General features: G+C 51.2%; 1 protein-coding gene across 5 annotated transcripts; it reads left to right on the forward strand.

The window, feature by feature from the left end:
* The first annotated feature begins 579 nt into the window (after positions 1-579).
* On the forward strand, positions 580-12976 carry NFE2L1 (NFE2 like bZIP transcription factor 1). Of its 5 annotated transcripts, none has more exons than XM_006074307.4 (6): positions 580-734; positions 2215-3243; positions 7979-8194; positions 8615-8704; positions 8930-9088; positions 9909-12976. In XM_006074307.4, exons 2-6 carry the CDS (start codon positions 2734-2736, stop codon positions 11256-11258), a joined length of 2325 nt encoding a protein of 774 aa, XP_006074369.1. In that variant the 5' UTR covers positions 580-734; positions 2215-2733; the 3' UTR covers positions 11259-12976. The 5 variants fall into 5 exon arrangements, with proteins under 5 accessions (XP_006074369.1, XP_006074368.1, XP_044794993.1 ...); XM_006074306.4 differs by lacking the exon at positions 580-734 and adding an exon at positions 989-1140; XM_044939058.2 differs by lacking the exon at positions 580-734 and adding an exon at positions 989-1140 and having other exon boundaries at positions 8012-8194.
* The last annotated feature ends 5864 nt before the right edge of the window (positions 12977-18840 follow it).

Here is an 18840-nt window from a genome sequence, read left to right on the forward strand (position 1 = left end):
CGGGGCGCAGCGATCCCTGACTGGCAAAGGGCCCAGTGCCAGGCCCGCATGGAGCGGAAGCTGGGAGAGCGGTTTCCGCTTCCAGCACCCAAGATGGCGGCACGAGCGTCCACACCACGCGAAACACATGCTCTGTGCCCTACCTCGGCCTCTCAGGTCTCACTGGACTTTTGCAAGTCACCGTGGGAACCCTCAATGGGGGGATTCCGCGCTCCGGCGGTGATACCACCTCCCATTCTCAGCCCTAAGCCCTTATACCCGCCAAAGAATGCACTGGAAGCGCTCAACCCGTTTATTTCACTCCATGCCCAGGCTGTAATTCCGCCTGCGGCCGAAGCACGGCCGAGGGGTCCCAAACACCGGGCGCTGTGGCCTTCGCCCCACTTATTGGTGGGCCCACGCCGCGGGGCGGGCCTACATGCCTATTGGGCCATGGACCATGTCAGTCTTGAGAAACCGGTAAAGGGAGAAGGAGGCATACTCAGTTATTGGGCTCTCTTTACTATCAGTCAAAGCGACATCCGGCGACGGCCACGATCTCGGCTCTTTGATTGGAGAAACGTATTCTCGGGGAAGATGCGGAGGGCGGGCTTCCGAGTGAGGTGGAAGGAGGGGGCGGGGAGGGAAGCGGAGGCTGGCGAGCTCTAGGCCGGCCGGCGGTGGCGGCTGCAAGGCCTGGACTCGGGCTGAGGGCTTGCTGTGGTGGCAGCGGCGGACGCCGAGCTCAGCAGCGGGTATCAAGCACATTTCTTTCCCTAACGGGAGGGGCGCAGCCCCGCGGGATCGAGGCTTTCAGAGTGAAGGGCGGCGGGGTGGAGCTCAGGGGCAGGAGGCGGGAGCGGGCGGCCGAGCGGGGTTTGCCTCGGGGCCGGGCCCTGGGCCTGGCAGGGAGGGGCCGAAAGGCCGTGGAGAATTCCAGCTCCGGGGTGGGTTGGACTGGGGAGGGCTGAGGGCCTGAGAAGGCGTGGTGTTAAGCCCATGCTTGGGAGCGGGGTGGGGCCATAGGGGCGGAGGGCGGGGTGGGGTTTGGCCGTCCCGGTGGGTCAAGGCCAGAAAAGTAGCACTTGTTCGCTGCTGCCCAGAAGGCTAGAAGCCGAGGCGCCAGGAGCGGCATGGCGACTTGGTCCCAGCCGGACTCGGGTATCCGGGGGCAGGGTGGGACCGGGCTCAGACCTGGCATTACTCGATCTTTAAGGGACGTTGTCCGGTTTCTGGAACTTAATTGCTCTTGGGAGGTTTTTAGTAGTAAATTGCGTGAGAACTGGAGGGTAGTGTAAGCAGGAATTCTGGGTCGCAGTTACGTTTACTCTAACCAGATAAGGGGTGTGTGTGTCTGTCTTTCTGTCTGTCTTTGGGTATGTGTGTGTTTGTCTTTTTCCCTTTAGGATGAAGTTGGTAGGTGGGTAATAGCCTTGGAGATCAGAGGGCTATGTCTTGGTTTATAAGGTTAATGGAAGCTCAAAAGTAGAAACTAGAACTGAAAGGCAGGTTTACTCCCTCCCCACTTGGCTGTCTGGGTTGAAGAGTTGGCCATATCCTTCTAATTTGGATCAGAAGGTCACATGAATGAAAATAAAACATGCGTATTCAGATTCTGGACAGAATAATCATATCACAGGCCCCTTCCCATCCCGCCAGTACCCCCACTTTTTTTTTTTTTATGTGAAAGTAATAGGAAAGAAATCAGATTTTAAAGCTGGGAAACAAAAGGTGTTATTCTTTTCTGTGGTGGTGTCCTTTCACACTCCCACGCATTAATAAATTCTCCTCTTAAGAACTTGAAGGGACAAGAATTATAGGCAGTTTTATCCTGAGAGATGGGAAACAAACTTTATGTTAAGATAGGAAATGGACTTCTCATGCTAAAAATAGAAGCTGGGTAGTGTGTAATGGGGTGGGGGAGGGTTGGTAAATCAGATAACATGTAAAATATTTTGGATGCCCTGGGCATTATCTGCTTATCTAAAATGAGCTACCTTTTAGAGCATCACAAAATTAATATCCAGATATTGAGATCCCTTGTGAGCAGTACCTTCCTTTCATAGTTGTTCTATTTGTACAGGATTTTGTGGTTTTTCTGGGAGTATAATAACTGGATTTATTTTTTAATAAAGAGATAAAAGTGGCCTTTTAATATGTTTCCTACCTTCTGCCTTGAACCTGGTGTGAAAAATATAGAACCTTATCCCGTTGCTTTTGTGATTCCTGTTTCAGGTTTCTCTGGAAACCCCCCTGGTAAGCGTGGAGGAGGCGGGACACTCTGACCCAAGACAAAAGGCCTGTAGCTCCAGCCAAAGAAAATAAACCTTAGGAAGGAGAAGGAGGGGGGAAAAAAAAATCATCAGCTGTTTCTGAGAACAGCCTGCGGTGGAATCTGCAGAATCTACAGAGAGGACAACTAATGTGAGTGAGGAAGTGACTGTATGTGGACTGTGGAGACAGTAAGTCACGTGGGCCTTGAGGGCCTGGACTGGGTTAGCAACAGTTGTACTTTCAGAGGTGAGGTGTCAAGAAGGGAAAAGTGAATGTGGTCTGGAGTGTGGCCTTGGCTCCAAGGGGCGTGTTTTCCTCTGAGGCCATCAGGGAGCTCAGCCCCTGTTTTCTGCCAGGGTGGGGTACAGGGTTTGGCACTGAGGAGGGTGACTTGCTGGCTGGAGCAGCAGAGCAGTGGCCTTGATCTGTCTTTCAGAAGATTTAAAAACCAAAAAACATAAACATTCTGGTCCTTCAGCAATGCTTTCTCTGAAGAAATACTTAACGGAAGGACTCCTCCAGTTCACCATTCTGCTCAGTTTGATTGGGGTGCGGGTGGACGTGGATACTTACCTGACCTCACAGCTACCCCCGCTTCGGGAGATCATCCTGGGGCCCAGTTCTGCCTATACTCAGACCCAGTTCCACAACCTGAGGAATACCTTGGATGGCTATGGTATCCACCCCAAGAGCATAGACCTGGACAATTACTTCACTGCCCGGCGACTCCTCAATCAGGTGAGGGCCCTGGACAGGTTCCAGGTGCCAACTACTGAGGTTAACGCCTGGCTGGTCCATCGGGATCCAGAGGGGTCTGTCTCTGGCAGCCAGCCCAGCTCAGGCCTCGCCCTCGAGAGTTCCAGTGGTCTCCAAGATGTGACAGGCCCAGACAACGGGGTGCGAGAAAGTGAAACGGAGCAGGGATTCAGTGAAGATTTGGAGGATTTGGGAGCTGTAGCCCCTCCAGTCAGTGGAGACTTAACCAAAGAGGTTAGTGGCAATGTGGAGGGGTGGTGGGAAGGGTCGGGTTGGGGGGTGGGTTGGGCTGGTCCTGAAAGAGTATGGTTTTTGTACTAAGCCCTGTAAAGAACCAGAGAGGTTCCAAGGAGTCTCGGGTATTGTTCTTGGTTAGGAATGGGCTGGACTGTCAGACTAGAATCGACCCACCTCTAAATGTACTGTCAGGGCAGTGGGAGGTTCCTAGAACATGCCTGTGTGTTTACTGCTTGGATTTCAACATGAGTCCTAGAGGCCTGGGGTGGGGGAGGGAGTCATGTTGTGATGGGCTTTGATGTGCTGTATATCTGTTGCTAAGACACAGATATTTTGTGGACTGTTGCCTTGTACCTCCCCCCACAGCAAAACACACATACGTATCCTAAAGTTCTCCTCCTTTGTGGTCAGGCATGTTGTTGTAAGGTCCTGATAAGTCGGCTCTCCTGGGCCTGAGCCAGGGGGTAGATTTAGATAGTTATTCTTGGCCAGGAGAGGGCCAGGCTCCCATTCTTTGCTAAAGGCCCACTGCAGGGAGTAGGGACGGGAGGGCTGGAAGCTAGAAGAGAAACTGCATTCTGCTGCTGAAGTCAGCTTGCTTTGAACTGTCAGAGATCTGAACTCCTGACGAGTGGCTGACATTCTGTTCTGGAAAGAAGGTGATGCAGTTGCCTTTAAGAGTGTTAAATGGCTTCTGCTGCTCCTGCTCCACCAGTGATAAGATGGCTTTGAACTCTGCTTTTGACCCTGTCTTGCCGTGCAGTCTTAAGGAGCTTGGAAAAAGGTCTGCTTTGCTTGCCTGGCTGTTAGGGAAAGAGGGATTGCACTGGGCTGGGTTTTCCAGGGCTGAGTCTTGAAGCAAGGGTGCATGGGGGGAGTGTTTGGGAAGAAGAGGGTGTGGAGATACGTTGAAACTTTATCGAAGCTGTAGAACTTGGCTCTCTCTACCAATCAGACCAGGTTTTGCCTCCCATCCTGCCTTCAAGTCTGTTCTTGAGTTCAGTTTTCTGAATGTTAGTGACTGTCAAATCATGTAGTGGTGTCAAATCATGTGGCTTCCTCTGGGCCCGTGGTCCTCAACTGGGGATGATTTTGTGGTATCAGGGGACATGTGGCAGTGTCTAGAAACAGATTTGGTTGTCACAACTGAAAAGGTGTAATTGGGATCTAGTGGGGAGAGGCATGGGATACTGCTAATTTCCTAAAAAGCATAGGACAGCCCCTAAATAACAGATTGACCTGGCCGCAAATGTCCATGGTGTCAGGGTTGCTGTGTGCTTAGCTGGCTCAAACTAGCTCTCCTTTGAGGGAGACTAGAGTTATCTGAGCCAGGGGCCTGTGAGCACTCCTTGCCTTGCAGAGCCTGTGCTGAGATTCTTCCAGTGCCACCTCTCTTCTGCTTCCTCTGTTCTTTTCCTTCAAATGGGCTCCAGTCTGGCACAGTGATCTAAAGAAGTGTGCCTCCCAGCCTCCTCTTCCATCCTCCTACCCCATGGTAGCTCCTCAAGGGTTGGGTATAACTGGGCTTGGGAACTCTGCTCCTGGGAACCCTGCAGGCATAGCTTCATTCCTCTTCCTGCAGGAAGCTCTCCTGGGATGGGATGGGACATTTTCAACATAATTCGATGAGTTGGGACTTTGACCCTGCTGCCCAGCATTTCTTGGCCTTCATGAAGTTCATTCTTTTCCTGACCCCAGGCCTTCACTGTTCCCTTTGGAGGTTGAGGATGGGTTAGCATTAGGGGCCCAGGCTGGTGTGGGGGAAGGGAGGATTATTGTGTCTAGAACAACATTTCCTCAGCAACTCAGGGATAAAAATACCCAGGTCCAGAGCATGTGACAGGCACTGCTGGAGCTGGCATTATCCCCGGGGTGGCAGCACTCCCCTGCTGCCAGGCCTATTCGATGGACAGCTATAGCCCAGGCTCTTGTCAGGGATAGGGTTCCCCTCGAGGTTGGCACTCTGCCCAGAGCGGGGGGTGGCCTGTGTACAGCTCTTAGCAGGCGAGGAGGAGCAGTCTGTGACCGTGGAGAACATACTGTCCCTGACCTGACCTTAGGTGCAAGGGGAGCAGCAGTGAGGATGGAAGCCAGAATTGTGACCCTGATTCTGCCAGGGTCTTATTTTCTGCTTTAGAGATGTGAGCTGGGGCTCAGGCAGAGAATGCTCTTGAAAACAGCTGGGGTTAAGGGGGGTGGGGGTGGGGGGGCAGGGGATGTTTCTGTGTCCTGGACTTTGCAGCGCACCCTTCATGCTGGCCTTCAGGCTCCTGTCTCCCTCTTGCCTAGGCCTGCCCAGCGCCATGACATCCCTGCCTGTGTGTGTGGTTGGCTTCCCCCTTCCTCTCATCTGGCCTGCTCTGGGGTGACAAAGCCCCTGGTTCCCAGTGGATCTGGGCGCACTGGGTTCCTGCCCAGCCTAGCTTTGATCCTTGGGCTTGAGGATGACTGGCCACAGCCCTAGGGAGGAATGGGAAAACTCCTTCCACTTCCAGGGAAGAACTTAGATTCCCAGGGAAGCTGCAGGAGGAGTGTCTGTCCAGTCCTGAGTGGGCTGGGTAAGCAGGATGCGACAGGAGGGAGAGTGGCACCCCTTCCCCCCAGGGCTCTCTCACTGCGCCACCCAGGCTGGCTGACTGGGCTGGGTGGGGCTGCCCGCCCCTGGGTGCGTCTCCTTGAGGAGACGGAGGCGGCCCAGGGATGGGCTGGTTCCTTGCGGCAGCTTCTCCAGCTGCCCTGGTGCAGAGATTGGCTCCCGGCTGCAGCTAGGTAACAGGCGGTGGGAGGGGATTGGCTCCTTCCGCATCTCCAGCGGAGACTTGGGGGAGGAGATTGGCTCTCGTCGCAGCCTAGGTAACGACAGTGGGAGGGGATTGGCTCTTTCCGCAGCCCAGCTGCTGACCTGGGGGAGGGGATTGGCTCTCTGCAGCCTCAGCAGTGACCTGCGGGGTGGGAGGGGGAGGGGATTGGCTCCTTGCTGCAGCCTAGGTAACAAGTTTGGGGGGCATGGGAAGGGGGAGAAAGGGAGGAGCGGGAGGATAGGCCCAGGAGGGAGCTTGCTTTCCTCTGCAGCTTGAGCACGGAGCATGGGGTGGGAGTCCCATCTCACTGCAGCCTCTGCGGTGAGCTCAGGGTGGGGGCTGCCAGGCACCTGAGTGGAACTGGGGTTGTGAGGTGGGAGGGGGCTGCTTCAGGATGGAGAAAGGGGGCTGGGCTGGGCCGCCCAGGCAGCAGCACGGGCGGGGCACCCTCCTTGGGCCCCTCGGAGCTAGCAAGGGGCCACCCTTCCAGCCTGGTTTGCTCCTTGAGAGCCAAGAGCTCCTTGGAGCCCCCTGTCCGGCTGCCCGGCACCAGCTGCCCTGGGGCTCATCTCGCAGACCATGACCCGCCTGGACCGCAGCTCTCACAGTGGTGGGGGCCATGCCAAAGGGAGCCGGCCCCTTAACTCTTTGGTGGCTGGTCACCGGGTGGCCCAGCCCCCCTCTGCTCCTGGGTCCAGGGCTTCTGTTCAGGTTGGTGTGTGTGGGGAGACTGGGGGTGTGGGAGACACCTGGGAGGTCTTAGAATTAGGGTTACGGTGGGAAAGAGATGTCGGGTCAGAGCTAGGGAGGTGGGTCTAAGCTCTAAACTAAGGATAATGCTTTATGGAAAGTATCTGCCTTTTAACATCTGAGCAGAAGGCAACAATTCAGGGTTTCTTCAGCCACATGAATGTATAGGAAATCCAAATGTCTCTTATTTATTGGGGTTGTATGCTGGTATGCTGGGTGGCAATGGGGGTGGCAGTTGGAGCAGGAACTGATCGGCAGGCGCCAGGGTAGAGTGGGAGGGAGGCATTTTGGTGCCCAAGGCGGCAGTTGTGGCTGGGCGGTGATGGGGGCTATGTCCTTGAGTGGGTTGACTGATGGCAGTCAGTGAGTCCTGGGGTGTGGTAAGGGAGTGAGCACTGGTGTGAGGGGACACTGTGGGGCTGGCCTTGGCAGGGGTGGGGTGCCCAGTGAGGATCATCTGACCGCCTGAGGCTCTCCGGGGATTGAGGCGGCTTGCTGGGATCAGCTGAGAGTGGGCATTCTAGCAGGGATGGATCTTGAGGTGAGCCTGGGCTAAGAGTTGTGGGTGTTCATCCGTACTCCTGCCTCAGCCAGGGAAAGGGGGAATGGCTGTAGGAAGGGCTGGAGGTAGCCTGTGGTTGTCATTGGTTGCATCAGGTGGTTGCAAATGCAGGGATTTTCCTCTCCAGGCCACCCCACCCCTTTATGCAAATACAATGGCACCATAGGCTGATGCAAGCCTGGCCACTGCGAAGCGATTCAGCTTCACAGTTCACCCTTGCTTGCCATGGCCATCTTTCTACAAACCAAGTTTTAAGGGATTCCCATTGCCAAAATGAGAGGTGTCTTCTGCTTCGCCCTTCCTTCTTAGGTTGTGGTGAGATTGCCCTGCCTTTTGGCCTGGCTGTGTTTCTGGTCCAGATCCTAAGTGCACAGGCTAGTGTGATGATAGTCATGCAGAGGTTTTTGCTAGCTCTCTTTTGTTTTGGAGGCTGGTGTCTGGAAGTAGATGAACGAATCCTTGCTGGTGCGGAGGGGACAGCAGTGGAAGCTGGCAGGTGTAGATTGGGAGCGACCCCAGCCAGGAGTAGTTGGGGCGATGCTTGGAGGGACTTCTGAGGGACAGGACAGGGAGGGGCCCCTGGACCCCATAGCTAAAGTCATGGTGCTCTGTCTTTCAGGACATAGATCTGATTGACATCCTTTGGCGACAGGATATTGACCTGGGGGCTGGGCGTGAGATTTTTGACTACAGTCATCGCCAGAAAGAGCAGGATGTGGATAAGGAACTGCGAGATGGGGCCGAGCAAGAGGACACGTGGCCAGGCGAGGGTGCAGAAGCTCTGGCACGAAACCTGCTAGTGGATGGAGAGACTGGGGAGAGCTTCCCTGAGCAGGTACTCCCCCCTCTGCCTACTTCTAGAAACTTCTCTTTAGAGAAGGCAGTGTGTGTGTATGGGATGGGCCTGAATGTGTATCTCTTGGGTTGGGATCTCTAAGTCACAGTGGTGGCTGAGGAAGTGGGAGTGGAAGAGCCGCAGCAGCAGTGGAGGGACCACACCTTATAAAGAACAGCACAGGGGAGGCAGAGCACCTAGTGGCTCTCTGCTTGCATCAGAACCCTCCCACTCTCTCTCTTCTCCCCTGGAGTTTGGGACTTGCGGCCAGCCGACAGCCTGGGGACGTAGGGAGAGTGTAGCCCTACGACCACACAAGGCCTCCTTCCAGCTTTCCCTTGGAAAGGCTGGGGAAGGGGCTTTGGCCCACAGGCAGCCAAGGCCTGGGTCAGTCAGACTTAACAGTTGCTGTTGCCACAGGTGCCTGGTGGGGAGGACCAGACAGCCCTGTCCTTGGAAGAGTGCCTTAGGCTGCTGGAGGCCACCTGCCCCTTTGGGGAGAATGCTGAGGTGAGCAGGACTCTAGGGAGAGCCCACTGAGCCAGCAGGGTAGCCTGCACGTGGTGTGTGTCTGCGGCTGCCTGAGGGGCCAGCTTTTGGTGTTGGCCCTGTCCTGGCTGCTGGGGGTGAATGCAGAGGAAGGAAGATACAGAGCCTCAGGCGGTAGTCTCTGGGAGGAAGCAGAAGGTGGTCTTTCCTCTTCCCCTGTTAAACCTTCTCTGTGTTTTGCCCTAGTTTCCGGCAGACATTTCCAGCATAACAGAAGCAGTGCCTAGTGAGAGTGAGCCCCCAGGTCTTCAGAACAACCTTTTGTCTCCTCTGCTGACTGGGACAGAGTCGCCATTTGATTTGGAACAGCAGTGGCAAGATCTCATGTCCATCATGGAAATGCAGGTAGGATTATCAGAACCAGGCACAAACATGTCGGACTTTGTGTGGGGTATCTTCATTTTCAGTTGCTTTTCCACTTCTGGGTAAAGAAAGAGTAACACCTTTCTGATTGATAAGGAAAGTGGGGATACTGAGATGTCACTGTCCAGGTGTCTCACTGGGGCAGTAGTGGGTGCAGTCAGGATTGGGGTTTGGGAAAAGCAGCCCTGGGACTGAGGCTTCTAACGCAGGCCTGCCTCCTAGGTGCACCTTCTTCCTTTCCTTCAGGCAGGTAATCATGTGGCTAGCGGTTTCCTAGATTGAGCATTAAAACAGGCTGACATTCCTGTAGTCCTTTGCAGCCATTGTCATGTCACTTGGCCTTCTCATCATCTCACCAGCCCTTTTATTATTTTAAAGGTGAGGACACTGAACTCAGAGAGAGGCTGAGTGAAATGCTTCTGGTCTTCCAGCAAGTGGTGCAGCTAGGCTGTCTTGCTGCAGGCCCAGGTGTTCTCTTCACTGTGCTGATTTTGCAGTGTCAGGAGCTTTTTTCCTCTCCCTCCATGCTGGGGGAGTCTGACCAGAGGTGACCGGGAGCCCATCAGTCCTGCCTTGGGGGAAGTTCACAGGGAGGAACCCATCTCTGCCAGGCATGGTAGATCAAGTGGGGCTGGGAACTGAGGCTGCTCCCAGCCCCACTTGATGGGCTCTGGTTTCCCATCTCTTGCATTTATACCCAGGCGGCCATGCCTGTGTTGGGTGCCTGCTAGTGTGAGCCCCCAGCCACACCAGGGGAGGGAATCTGCCCAGAGTGAATGGTGACGCTCGTCTCTCCTCCCAGGCCATGGAAGTGAACACATCAACAAGTGAAGTCCTGTATAATGCCCCTCCAGGAGACCCACTGAGCACCAACTACAGCCTTGCCCCCAACACTCCCATCAATCAGAATGTCAGCCTGCATCAGGCATCCCTGGGGGGCTGCAGCCAGGACTTCTCACTCTTCAGCCCAGAGGTGGAGAGCCTGCCTGTGGCCAGCAGTTCCACGCTGCTCCCGCTGGTCCCCAGCAATTCCACCAGCCTCAACTCCACCTTTGGTTCCACCAACCTGGCGGGGCTCTTCTTTCCGCCACAGCTCAATGGCACGGCCAACGACACAGCTGGCCCTGAGCTGCCTGATCCGCTGGGGGGTCTATTAGATGAAGCCATGCTGGATGAAATCAGCTTGATGGACCTGGCCATAGAAGAAGGCTTTAACCCAGTGCAGGCCTCCCAGCTCGAAGAAGAATTTGATTCTGACTCAGGCCTCTCCTTGGACTCCAGCCATAGCCCTTCCTCCCTGAGCAGCTCCGAAGGTAGCTCCTCTTCCTCCTCCTCTTCTTCCTCCTCTTCGTCCTCCTCTGCTTCTTCCTCAGCCTCTTCCTCCTTTTCTGAGGAAGGTGCAGTTGGCTATAGCTCAGACTCTGAGACCTTGGATCTGGAAGAGGCTGAGGGCGCTGTGGGCTACCAGCCTGAGTATTCCAAGTTCTGCCGCATGAGCTACCAGGACCCGTCTCAGCTCTCCTGCCTGCCCTACTTGGAGCACGTTGGGCACAACCACACGTACAACATGGCGCCCAGTGCCCTCGACTCCGCCGACCTGCCACCCCCCAGCACTCTCAAGAAGGGCAGCAAGGAGAAGCAGGCCGACTTCCTGGACAAGCAGATGAGCCGGGACGAGCATCGAGCCCGAGCCATGAAGATCCCGTTTACCAACGACAAGATCATCAACCTGCCTGTGGAGGAGTTCAACGAGCTGCTGTCCAAGTACCAGCTGAGCGAGGCCCAGCTGAGCCTCATCCGTGACATCCGGCGCCGCGGCAAGAACAAGATGGCGGCGCAGAATTGCCGCAAGCGCAAGCTGGACACCATCTTGAACCTGGAGCGGGACGTGGAGGACCTGCAGCGCGATAAAGCTCGGCTGCTGCGTGAGAAGGTGGAGTTCCTCCGGTCCCTGCGGCAGATGAAGCAGAAGGTCCAGAGCCTGTACCAGGAGGTGTTTGGGCGGCTGCGGGATGAGAACGGGCGGCCCTACTCGCCCAGTCAGTACGCGCTCCAGTACGCCGGGGACGGCAGCGTCCTCCTCATCCCCCGCACCTTGGCCGACCAGCAGGCCCGGCGGCAGGAGAGGAAGCCGAAGGACCGGAGAAAGTGAGCCTGGGGAGGAAGGGGGTTGACGCTCACCGAGATGGGAACTGGAGAAGGGCTGGGCCTGGACCTGGACCTACAGCGGGGACTTTAATGCCTTCTTATCCAATAGATCTTCTCAGAGGGGATGACTGCGGGTCAGTGGACAGGAAGAGGCAGGCGCTGTCTGGTTCAGCTTCCCCCGCTGAGGGGGGTGGAAGTGGCCAGACCGTTTGGGTGGACAGGGCCCTCACCCCTGCCCCTTTCCTTCAGGGGAAGGGTGGTGCTGGCATTGCTGGAGGCCGGCAGATGGGAAGGAAGGGACTTGTGAGAGGAGGGGGAAGTAGTAGAAAGTCAGTCTCATTTCCGGGAAGGAAGGGAAGGAAAGAAGGGGAAGAAAAATCAAAGCGGGAAGAAAATCAAAGGGCAGGTTAAGTTGGCTCTGGCCAGGATTCCAGGCATCAGGTTTTAGGGGAGACTAGATCATTTGGTGTGAGTAAACCCCACTTCACCCCAGGCGAGGGGTGGAACACGGAGTGGGTTCTGGAAGGGGCTTCTGAGCTCTCCTGCCCCTGCACTTTGGCATCCCTGAAGGGGAGCTCTTGGATGATATTTTCTGTGAGGTTTTGGTCATAGGGGAGCCACTGGGACCCGACACTGACTTGAAGAGTTAGGATGAAATAGTAAACAGGCAAGGGTCACAGGCCCTGTGTTGCAGCAGCCCCAACCAAGCATGTCACTCAACTGCCCTGCCATCCAACTTCCTCTGTGCCCAGTCACCCCTGCGCTGAGGCTCCCACATCTCCATCAGAGCCTGCATGCGAACGCTGTTCTCTTCCTGCCCGCGTGCCCCTGCCCCTCACCGGCTGCCTGGAGTTCTGCAGCTGGGGTGCTGGGCCTGCAGCCTCCTGGGAGCTGCTCTGAGGCAGGGGGGTGATGTGGAGAAGCCAGGCAGTATTCAGCACAACACTGGGGAGTGACCCTTCCCTCAGGCCTCCCCTACCAACTGGGCTTGTCACTGGAAAGACAAAAAATATGAAACCCAGCAACAACGACAAAAACTAGTCCTTTTAGAGTTTCTTGCGCTTTGATTTTTTTTTAGGGTTTGAGCCCTGTTTCACTTATAGGGTCTAGAATGCTTGTGTTGAGTAAAAAGGAGATACCCCAATATTCAAAGCTGCTAAATGTTCTGTTTGCCATAAAGACTCCATGTAATCGTGTGAACACTTGGGATTTTTCTCCTCTGTCCCGAGGTCTCTGTCTGCTTTCTTTTTGGGTTTCTTTCTAGGAGAATGAGAAGTGCATGTAAGAGGGGCTGAGGGTACCCCTTCCGCAAGGCTATTGGCCACAGGCAGCTTCTCCGTACCCCGGTTTAGCAAGAGCTTCCGGCGGACTGCCTGGGGGAGGCAGAGAGGGGAGTGCCAAGGTGACCAGGTGGTTCCTGGACCCCAGTGTCTTTGTTGCCTACTGCTGTCCCCACCTCTGCCTGGGTCTAGAGCATGGTCTGCCCCAGACTAACAGGAATGAGTTCAAGTGGGGGAAGCACTGATTCTCTTCCCCACTTGGAGGGGGAGGTGTTCTAACTGAGCAGTAGGGATAGAAGGCATGAGCCTGGGAAGTGCTTTTATAAATTATTTCCTTGTAGATTTATTTTTAATTTATCTCTGTGACCTGCCAGGGAGAGGAGAGAGAGAGAGAGAAAGAAAGATGCTGTGAGCACATGACAAAATAAAATAAAATGAATGATTCATTCTCAAGTGCAGTTTTTCCCTATTTTGAATTTAAACTGAGTGTAAAGGAAATAGGCCCCAAGAGGAGAGCACTGACCATGTGGCTAAGGCAAAGCTCTTATGGGAAGGTGGGTGAAGAGTGGGGGAGGTTGACAGTACAGTCTTAAAAACTGCATTAAATCTTCCAAAAAGGAGTTTATTATTACCTTTTTGTTTGCCAGCTGAATCCTTTTAGAGGAAGAATTCAGTGTCCGTTGGACTTTTTCTCACAGGGCTAGGTGGGTTTTGTCATATGGCCCAGCTCATTACCTGTCCCCCTGCGGCAAACTACATTTTTAACATTGACTGTGTTGTTAACTTCTCTGGTGGTCCCACCTGCCAGCTGGAGTGTAGTCACGGTGACGAGAGTGATGGAAACCTGAGAGATGGACGGACTGGCACACGCCGAGCACTGCATTGTAACAGCAGGGCCCCAGAATTAGAGAAACAGACAATGTGACCCCAGGGTTTAAGGCATTTGAAATCCTTTCCGGCTGAGGTGACCAGAATCTTCTCCCTCAAAAAACCAAAAGCGTATGAAGTGGTGAATGCTTTAAGGTACCAGATGGTTCTTAGAACTGCCTCATGCCCATCTATGGTAGGTACTTTACAAATGCCCAAGTAATGAACGGCCACTTGGCAGTCTGTGAGATTACCAGACAAGGTTTTGGGCTGGAGGCTGTGTTCTCCATCATGAAAACCTGTGATCTGGAACTCCCCATGTACCACTGTGTGACCTGGTTCCGTGATGCTGCTGCTGCTGCTACTAGAGTTTATTCTGTAGGGTGGAATAGAATTCTGGGAATAAGGCTGAGCTCTTAATTTGTTTCAATTTACAATGGCTTCCTACCCTCTCCTGCCCCAACTCTAGTTGGAAGGGGTTGGTCCGTCCTATCAAGTAAGAGCTGTTTCGTAAGGCAAAAAGAGAAGGCAGCAGAGGATGAAATGGTTAGGTAGCATCACGGACTCAATGGACATGAATCATGAATTTGAGCAAACTGGGAGAGGATAGGGAAGCCTGGCGTGCTATAGTCCATGGGGTTGCAGAGAGTCGGACACAATTTAGCAACTGAACAACAAAACTGACTGTAAACCAAATAAAACAGATTTTAAAGGAAAAAAAGGCTAAAAATTAAGTTGGAAAAACTGCTGACAAAAATATATAGAAAACTGTGACAAGTAAAATTCAGAGTAATGTCTTTGAATTCTTTCTAGAAACGTGTATATGTATTTTTGTTTAGTACACAATTAGGCTTTAACTTTAGTTTTGCAACTTTTAAAACTTTTTTTTTTTAAGGATTTTAAGAGAAAAGGCCTTACCTCCCCTTTGCTAGTGTTGCTTCTGGTCTGAGAAAGTATGTTTTGGTCACCCCCTTCCCTCATGTCCCCTTATGGAGAGATGTACAGCTGTGTCTGGGAGCTTGCTGATTAGCTGGGGCTTTGGGCCAAGTTGGTCAGCACTGCTGTGGGGCTGACCTCTTTTTGCTGTTGGCAGGTGGAGTGGGTGTTCCAGCTTCAAGGCTTTTTCTGGCAGGAAGAAGATATGAGAACTCAAGCAAGGCCTGTGAAAGCTGTTGCACCTGAGACAGGAAGTGACGCAAGGTCCTGGAGTTCATAGGGGGATGAGTGGGCCTCAGGACCAAACTTCTGGGTGTCTTTTTGGGGAGGGGTCAAAAGCTTGCTTTGTCTTGACTTTAGTTCTAGGTGTCATTCAAATTGATTTTCCCACACATCTTCAACTATGTAAGGCAGTGGAAGTAGATCCTTTTTCTTTTTTCCCCCCAGGCTATGTGGGGTCTTAGTTCCTCAATGGGTGATCCAACGCTTACCCCCTGCACGGAGTCTTAATTGCTAGACCACCAGGAAAGTCCCAGATCCATTGTTTCAGTCTCTGCTCCACATAAGGTCTCACTACTGAAACCAGGGCTATTTCAGTATCAAAATAGATCTTCAATAAAAATAGATAAAAACCCCACAGAACTGAGGGGGAAAATAGAAATCTAGAGACATGCTCCAGTGTCAAGACCTGGCCTTCAGAGCTGACTCCTTGCTCGTCCTGGGGAAAGCTGAACTATTAAAAACAGCCGTTGAATGAGGAGGTACTTACCATGGAGTCCTGTCTTAGGCTGCCTTCATCCCTGCTTTTACCACCCACAGCTACAGCAGACCTGCTCTTAGGTCTGTTTGGCAAGTAGCTGGAAAAACAAGTGCCTTGTAGAAAAGTGTCTCCACCACCCTATTTTAACTCATCCAGTAGGGACTGACCTAGAGCAACAGCTTCAGAAGCTCAGGCTGAATATATAGTTCTAGGGCATTGATGCTATGCAGGTACTGAAAGGGGTACCATCTGCCTTCCTGGAAGTCATTTTCACAACCCAGTGTAGACATGCTCTAGCAAAATCCATGTGTTTGATTACTGATTATGATGAGTGGTTAAGCCTTTTTTTCCTATCCCTGATCTACCTGGGAAGTGAAAGGGACTCAGACCTTCAGCTTGTCGTTTTGTGTGTACCAACACCCCCTTTCACTTCCACTCCTCACACAGAGGTGTCATTCTTCTTTCCTCTAGTTCTGAACCTTACAGTAGAGAATGAGCATGTGGGGATACATGTGAAGTTTAACGTGTGGTTTGAGTTCCAGTCCTTGTTAGATCTAGGACTTGGAAAGTTCATGTCTGCCTGAATTAGTTGAAAAACAAATCTAGTGTACAAGTTGTCGCCAGTGGAGTGAGAATATGGGCCCTTGCTGAAGAGGTGTATTTTCACAATCAGTAGGATAGAAACCCTTGTCTTCCTTTTTGAATGTGCAGACGTATTAAGTCTTAAAGCTGGTTCTTTTCCAATCTAACTGTATAATGGAGTAGGCTGCATGGTATTTGTTACTAATTCCAGTTGCTGTTTTAACCAAGGAAATAAAATCTAGTTCATCTGAAGAGAGGGAGAAAAGACCCAAGTGTTGGGGCTCTGCCTTTTAAACACATTTAATGAGGCTAATTCAGTTGTCTTAACAAGCCTTCCAATCTTCAGCTAGGGGCTGAAGCAGTAACTGCAACTATAGGCCCATGTCCCAGAGCCAGGCCCCCAAGTAGCCCAGCCTGATTTGTGGCTGTGCAAAACAGTAAACAGGGCAGGACTGGTCAGTCAACTAGGATTTTAAAATCCTCATGGCATGAACAGCAGCTTTGGTACTATCACAAACTATGCAAACCAACAAGGTCAGAATGCAGACTCAGACCAGTTGGTGAATTAACACTAGCTATTTATTAAGAAAAACTAGTCAGCATATATTGTAAACTTAAATGTTTTAGCCTTGCCTCAGAGTTCTGCCACCTAACTGGCCTAAGCCAAAAAAAAAAAAAAGAAAAGCCTTAGAAACATTCCTTGCTCTACTTTCTTCAAGCAGGGCCTACTACTAACTATGTTTTTTATCCCGGTAGGGTGGGTTTTTTTTTTTTTTTTTTTTTTTTCCGATTTCATTTGCTTTCAATACCCATCAGTTTACTCAAAAGGAGGTGCCCAAGGCCAAGTCGATTAAGTCATACGGATGAGAAAATGACTCTGAACTCTTTGGCTAGGGAATCACTAACTTTTAGAGAAAACCTTGCTGCACAGTCATACCAAGGTGATGTGCAAATCAGAGACTGATGGTTGTCTAAGGACCTTAAGGTCCTATATCAAACTTCTTACCACACACCAGACATCAGGATGCTAAAAGAAAAGGAGAAGGAAGCCAAGACTTCCTTTTACTTAGTAAGCTGAATGCTGGCCTGGTAGTGGTATTTGTATTTCAATCAAATTCTAGTGGCGGGAAAACACTGAGCCTAGACTTAGTTCATTCCTATCAGTTCTGAGTTTTAAATGAGAACATCTTTATGAGAAGGCTAACTTGCATGCACATCAGATTAATATGACTTGATCAGATAGATTTGATCTCAAACAGCCCAGCTCCATACATAGTTCAGGATTTGGAGCCATTGCAGAAATTTGGATTTCAGAGTTCCACCAAATTTTGACGCAGCAATTTCTTCTAGCATTACCCCTTTCTCTAAGAGGAAAATAACTATACCTTATAATACAGATTCCCAGTGTCACAGACCATAGACTGTAAATGTGTTGTGTACATATGGTCAATGCTAACTAGCTAAGGGTTAAAATCAGTTGAACTCCAGTCTGAATGAGTTCTGGAATATAAGATTACATCTGAAAATAAGTACTTAAAAACTCAACTATTTAAAAATTACTTATAATTGGTAGTCAAAACTTTCAAATGCCATTGGAAAGCAGAAAGTTACTCCTGAGCCTGAGTGTTTTTGTATTTATTAACTTGAAACTAAAGGCAGTAAAGGAGCAAGGTATTTTTTCTTGACTGGCTTTGCCAGTGTCAGACAATGATTCTGTCATCAAATCAGTTAGCTCTTGTTCTTCTGTAATGGTAACTAGGGCAACATATATACCTCCTTGACTCTTGGGCTAGAGGTCTATGATGTAGTTTTGTCAAAGGCGTCCGACATATGTTTTTGCACATCTGAAGACATGCTCTACGAATATTTTCTGAAAGGAGACTTAAGATTTGTTGTGTCTATGTATATTTTTTCCCTAACACTTTTGCATGCATTTGTGGCTTCAACAATCACTTGAGAATTTATCCTTCATTCTTGAGTCTAGAAATGTGTGATAATTGGCTTTTAAAGATAACAAAATTGTGTCCCTTCGCTTCAGTTTTCATTGCATGCATTATCAATTCCAGTGTCTTCCCTGGGAAATAATGTGGTTTAAAAAAAAAAAACAAACTTATTTTTGTCTATGCTGAGTCTTGGTTGCTGTGCCCCGGCTTTCTGTAGTTGCAGTGGACGGGCTTACTCTCTAGTTGCTGTGCGTGGACTTCTCATTGTGATGGCTTCTCTTGTTGCAGAGGACAGGCTCCAGAGTACACAGGCTCAGCAGTGTAGGGAATGCGCTTAAATGCTCCATGGCATGTAGGATGTTCCTGGACCAGGGACAGAACCTGCGTCCCCTTCATTTCAGGAGGATTCTTAACCACTGGACTACCAGGAAAGTCCTACACTCAGTTTATTTGGAACAAATGCCTTAACTATTGAGTAGAGCTGAATTGATCTCAGTGGAAATCCTATTTCCCCTTTTGTAACTGACAAGAATCCAGTCCTGGGACTTACCTGGTGGTGCAGTGGATGATCCAGAAGATTCCACATGCCACGGAGTAACTTAAGCCTGTACACTACAAGTTCTGAGCCCATGTTCTAATAAAGCCTGCACACCCCAACTACTGAGTCTGCATGCTGCAGCTACTGAAGCCTGTGCTGTCAACAAGAGCAGCCCCCAGCAACGAGAAGCCAGTGTGCTGCAAAGAGTAGGCCCTGCTTGCCCCGACTAGAGGAAGCCTGCACAAAGCAACAAAAGACCCAGCGCAGCCAAAAAAAAGAATCTAGTTCTGTTTGGGCTCTAGAATTATATGCAGAAAATGGATGACATTTTAATTCACTGATCAATCACAGGACCAATACCTGAAAAGTCTGGAGAAGTTGGCTTTAGCCAAGGTCATACAAATCTATGATAACATTAGTCAGGATCTAAAGTTAACCCCCAAATCTGTGTTTCCAAATGTATCACAGTTTGGAACTGCTACCAGGTCACAGACTGCTAAACACATTTTGAGCAGTATGAGGACAGAATGACGTGACAGTCTCTGTAGAAATTGTAAATGCTCAGTAAATACTAAATTAATATGGTGAGACCACTCAGAAGACTCACGCCAGATACCAGATTTTCCAGCCTATAGTATTGAAAAACCATTCAAGTGTGCAGGTTGTTCCTAAAGAGGGTC

The sequence above is a fragment of the Bubalus bubalis genome, chromosome 3, assembly GCF_019923935.1.
Source record: "Bubalus bubalis isolate 160015118507 breed Murrah chromosome 3, NDDB_SH_1, whole genome shotgun sequence".
NCBI classification, from domain to species: domain Eukaryota; kingdom Metazoa; phylum Chordata; class Mammalia; order Artiodactyla; family Bovidae; genus Bubalus; species Bubalus bubalis.

Excerpts from the sequence above, each read along its gene's own strand:
- NFE2L1 (XM_006074307.4), top strand. The coding sequence starts at position 2,734 with ATGCTTTCTCTGAAGAAATACTTAACGGAAGGACTCCTCCAGTTCACC. Across the intron at positions 8,195-8,614 it reads GGGAGAGCTTCCCTGAGCAG|GTGCCTGGTGGGGAGGACCA; the intron begins GTACTCCCCCCT and ends CTGTTGCCACAG. Across the intron at positions 9,089-9,908 it reads TGTCCATCATGGAAATGCAG|GCCATGGAAGTGAACACATC; the intron begins GTAGGATTATCA and ends CTCTCCTCCCAG.